We start from the raw sequence: 4556 nt of genomic DNA, 5'->3' as shown, positions 1-4556 counted from the left end.
CTTCGGGTGAGTGAAAGTGAAGACGCTGCGCACAACAGCCACAATCCCTGCGCTGCTCGGAACAGGACTGTGCGTCAGAGGCGGAGTGACTCTCACCTCCATCACACCCTTCTCCAACTTCCACCGCCGTCCAACAAGTCATGTCTGAAACACAGCGATGGGCAAGTTTGACGACAACGAGAGGATAATCCTCAACGTCGGCGGCACCAGGCACGAGACCTACAAGAGCACCCTGAAGACGCTGCCGGGGACACGGCTGGCGCTGCTCGCCTCCGACTCGGACATCGACTCGGTGCTGGATCAGCTGCAACAAGTCCCCGGCTTCATCGAGTACAACGCGCGCACCAACGAGTACTTCTTCGACCGCCACCCGGGCGTCTTCGCCTACGTGCTCAACTACTACCGCACCGGGAAGCTCCACTGCCCGGCGGATGTGTGCGGACCTCTGTTCGAGGAGGAGCTCTCCTTCTGGGGCATCGATGAGACGGACGTGGAGCCCTGCTGCTGGATGACCTACCGGCAGCACCGGGACGCGGAGGAAGCGCTGGACGTGTTCGAGCTGAACGTGGACAACGGGGACGAGGACGACGAGATCGGGAAGAGGCTCGGCATCGAGGATGTGGCCGCGGACGGTAACGTCAGCCTGTGGAGGAAGTGGCAGCCGCGGATCTGGAATCTATTCGAGGATCCCTACTCCTCCAGGGCGGCGAGGGTAAGAGCGCGCCGCCGCACGGGCGCTGGGGCGTGCGCGAGCGCACACACACACAGATACACACAGATACACACAATAAAGTGTTTACATGAAGCTCCAAAATATTCTCAGTGAACTCCCACAAACCTGCAGTGGTGTGTGTGAACACAGATCTGTGGTTGTGTGTGTGTGAGTGTGTGTGTGTGTGAGACTTTACTAAAGACTGATCGATTTTTGCATCAGTTTTACTTCACATCATCACCAAAAAACAAACAAACAAAAAATAATTCCGAAAACCCAAAAAGGAAATAATATTTTTTTAAATTAATTTTGTTAATTTTGTTCATTTTTGTTCATTTTCGTTTTGACACAAACAGAAATCTCTCAGTTTTGATTGGCTCTGGAAAATGTTTTGAGTCTTTTATTTATTTTTAACATATAAAAAGTTAAGGTTCATTATTTTAAAATAAAAACCTTTATAGAAATATATTTATAATTTTTATTTTTTGCCCTGTGATAAAAGTCAATATAAACTGGTACACGGAGCAAATACTACTGCAATAACAGATACTGTAACTTTCTAGTACTGTGGAGACAGTACTCTCTGTCAAATATATATATTTATATCAAATATATAAACTGTCATTTGATACAAGTACTACAGTCAAATACAGGAAAGGAAGTTTTACTGCAGTACACTTGTAGTTTGTGAATGAAATATTTATTTGTTTTTAAACCAGATCAGTCACAGTCGGACTGTGGTTGGTCGACTACAGTCGGACTGTGGTTGGTCGACTACAGTCGACAACATTTTTGTCATTTTCCTCTGGAATATCATTTTTTTTTAACTACACTTCTGTGGTTGGTCGACTACAGTCGACAACATTTTTGTCATTTTCCTCTGGAATATCATTGTTTTTTTAAACTACACTGACGTGTGTGTGTGTGTGAATTATTCTCACTGTTGTCAGTGAAACAACAGCCCACCGACATCGAACAGTTGAATTTATTCTCAGTCAATAAATCACGGTGTATCAGGGGTGAGAGTTGCCGCCCGCGTCCGTGAGCCACGGCTTGAATACCAATGGTTGTTCCTTTGAGGTCTCCTCCAGCTGCTGAGGACGGACTCACTGCCTCCTGGCCCAGGGTTGAGCCTCCTTCTCTGGGTGATGGACGGTCAGCCGGGCCCTCGTCAGCTGGAGGACGTGCTGCAGCACAGGAAGTCATGTGATGTCGTAGAAATGGAAGAGAAATGTAACAAGAAAATCAGCCATTAAACAAATGTAGCGTTAGCACAAAAACACAGATACATGTTTTATTACCTTAGTGTCACCGTAGAGTCGGACGTTGTTATTACGTTCTTCTTCTTTAACTGTCAACGTTGAACCTCGTCCTCGGAGACGCAGCCTTGAAGTCGGTCAGACAGACAGACAGTTTTGGTGAAGGTCAGCAGCAGCAGCAGCAGCAGTGTTAGCAGCAGCAGCAGCAGCAGCAGTAGCAGTGTCAGCAGCAGCAGTGTTAACAGCAGCAGCAGCAGCAGTAACAGCAGCAGTAACAGCAGCAGCAGTATTAGCAGCAGCAGCAGTGTTAGCAGTAACAGCAGCAGTAGCAGCAGCAGTGTTAGCAGCAGCCGCAGCAGTAACAGCAGCAGCAGCAGTAACAGCAGCAGCAGTATTAGCAGCAGCAGTGTCAGCAGCAGCAGCAGTGTTAGCAGCAGCCGCAGCAGTAACAGCAGCAGCAGTATTAGCAGCAGCAGTGTCAGCAGCAGCAGCAGCAGCAGTTACAGCAGCAGAAGCAGCAGCAGCAGCAGCAGCAGTAGCAGTGTCAGCAGCGGCAGCAGTGTTAGCAGCAGCAGTGACTCGGCTGCAGAGACTCAGTGAACAAACCCACGGTGGCAGCACCAAAAGTTTGGCCTGTATTCAGTCCTTGTTCAGTCCTTGTTCAGTCCTTGTTCAGTGTTACCTGGCAACCGCCTGAGTGAAGAAGAGGAGTGAGGATGAACCTGGTGGTTCACTGACAGACCTGCAGCTGAGCTCAGTCAGAACCACCCGCTCCACTGGAGCTGCAGACACAACGAAACGTCCAAAAAAACCAAACAGTTGATTTGAACAGTCACATCAGACACAGACCCCCCCGACCCCCCCGACCCCCCTGAACCCCCTTGACCTCTGTGACCTGTTCAATCACCCAGTATCTGTTTCCTCCAAATACAGAGGACTGAAGTGAAGTTACAGCCTCACTGGTGTTGACCTCGACTGAGGGGGAAAAACTGGGGTTGATTTTTATTAAATTCTGTAAAATATATAAAAAAACTGATAAAAACTGTGTGTGTGGAGGCCCCCGAACCACGGGTTTATAACACACACACACTGCTCTTCTTTGTCTCATACACCTCTGTTGTTGACACAGAAAGTGTGTCTGCTGCTAATCTGCTGTTTTACACTGTCACGGTTACCATGGCAACCGCCTCTGGTTCACAAAAAAGATTTGGACGTTTGGTTTTTAGAAGTTAAACTGAAACTGAGACGTGGAGTTGAAGCAGAGAGAGAAGTTCAGGGAAGTCAGTGACTCAGACTGGACCCAGTCAGACCCAGTCAGACCCAGTCAGACCCAGTCAGACCCAGTCAGACTGAGTCAGACTATACATCAGACTAGATCAGATTAGATCAGATTAGATCAGACTAGATCAGACTACATCAGACTAGATCAGACTAGATCAGACTAGATCAGATTAGATCAGACTAGATCAGATTAGATCAGACTAAGTCTAAGTGTTTGTAAACTTTTCTAAACCTGATTTGAGAAAAAATCTTTTCCTTTTCCTACGGTTCAGAGAAATGTGTGTGTGTGTGTGTGTGTGTGTGTGTGTTGGAAACTGGTTGTTAGACCGAGTCAGTCAGTGACCTGATTGGACCAGAACAGCTCCATCAAACCTCTGGGTCAGAAACTACAGGTGTTTTTTGGCCTTGTAATTTCTTTTTTTCTTTTTTTTCTTTTAAAGCTTTTCCCGTTGGTCACAGAGTTATGTTAATGTGTTAATCATTCAAATCATGCAGTTAAAGCAAATCATTATTGATCCCCGTGAGGAACGTCTTGGTATTACACACAATCCTCCCCTTTTATTTGGTTTAAATGACAAAGTAAAAATCATTAAATGGAAAATCTGACTGATGAAAAACCTGGAACCATCTGACCACTGCCTCGGCCCGGAGTGGTCATGTGACCACAGGTGTCTTTCTGGACACTGTTGCTGTAGTCACGCTGTAGTCACGCTGTTCTCTTCTCACTGTCATTGCCGTGGGTTTGAACAGTCAGACACCAGAGAGAAAGACTTGTTGATGTCCCTGTATATTTTTGTATATGTGTAAATATATGTATGTGTGTGTGTGTGTGTGTGTGTGTGTGCTCGTCCTCTGTGTTAATCCGACTGTTTGTCCCTCTCGTGTCTCTGTAGTTTGCCGTTGCTGGATTTGGACGGTAACAAAAAGAACAGTCAAACTGAACTCACACCCACACCTTTTTCATTGCTCATGTTCTGAGGCAGATGTTCTGACTGATGCCTGACTGTAGTGCCCCCCCCCCTCCCCGACACACCTCATCCTCACCCACGCACCCCCCCCTCCAACTTCCTCCCATGAGCCCATCTGAGACTGCGGCTTGCTTTCTGCTACTTAAGAGGTTAACTCCGCAGCCGTCTGGGTGCTGCCTGCCTCCCCAGGCTGCACGCTCAGCCTCTGCCTGTTGTCATGGCAACGTCATCGCTCATCACAACGGCCTGTTTTCATTCAGATCCGCCCGGTTCATGAAACTGGGAGACTTTGAGAACCTGCCCAACCGTTTGCCCAACAGCCCCCCCCGTCCCCCC

At 47.8% G+C, this 4556-nt stretch overlaps 1 protein-coding gene across 1 annotated transcript; it reads left to right on the top strand.

The window, feature by feature from the left end:
* The first annotated feature begins 10 nt into the window (after positions 1-10).
* On the top strand, positions 11-841 carry LOC103383059 (potassium voltage-gated channel subfamily C member 2). The gene has a single exon (XM_025057762.1). The coding sequence runs from the start codon at positions 158-160 to the stop codon at positions 824-826; it is 669 nt and encodes a 222-aa protein (XP_024913530.1). The 5' UTR covers positions 11-157; the 3' UTR covers positions 827-841.
* The last annotated feature ends 3715 nt before the right edge of the window (positions 842-4556 follow it).

The sequence above is a fragment of the Cynoglossus semilaevis genome, chromosome 8 (assembly GCF_000523025.1).
Source record: "Cynoglossus semilaevis isolate Cse_v1.0 chromosome 8, Cse_v1.0, whole genome shotgun sequence".
Classification (NCBI taxonomy): Eukaryota; Metazoa; Chordata; class Actinopteri; order Pleuronectiformes; family Cynoglossidae; genus Cynoglossus; species Cynoglossus semilaevis.
This window is presented reverse-complemented; position numbering and strand designations above follow the sequence as displayed.

Excerpts from the sequence above, each read along its gene's own strand:
- LOC103383059 (XM_025057762.1), top strand. The coding sequence starts at position 158 with ATGGGCAAGTTTGACGACAACGAGAGGATAATCCTCAACGTCGGCGGC.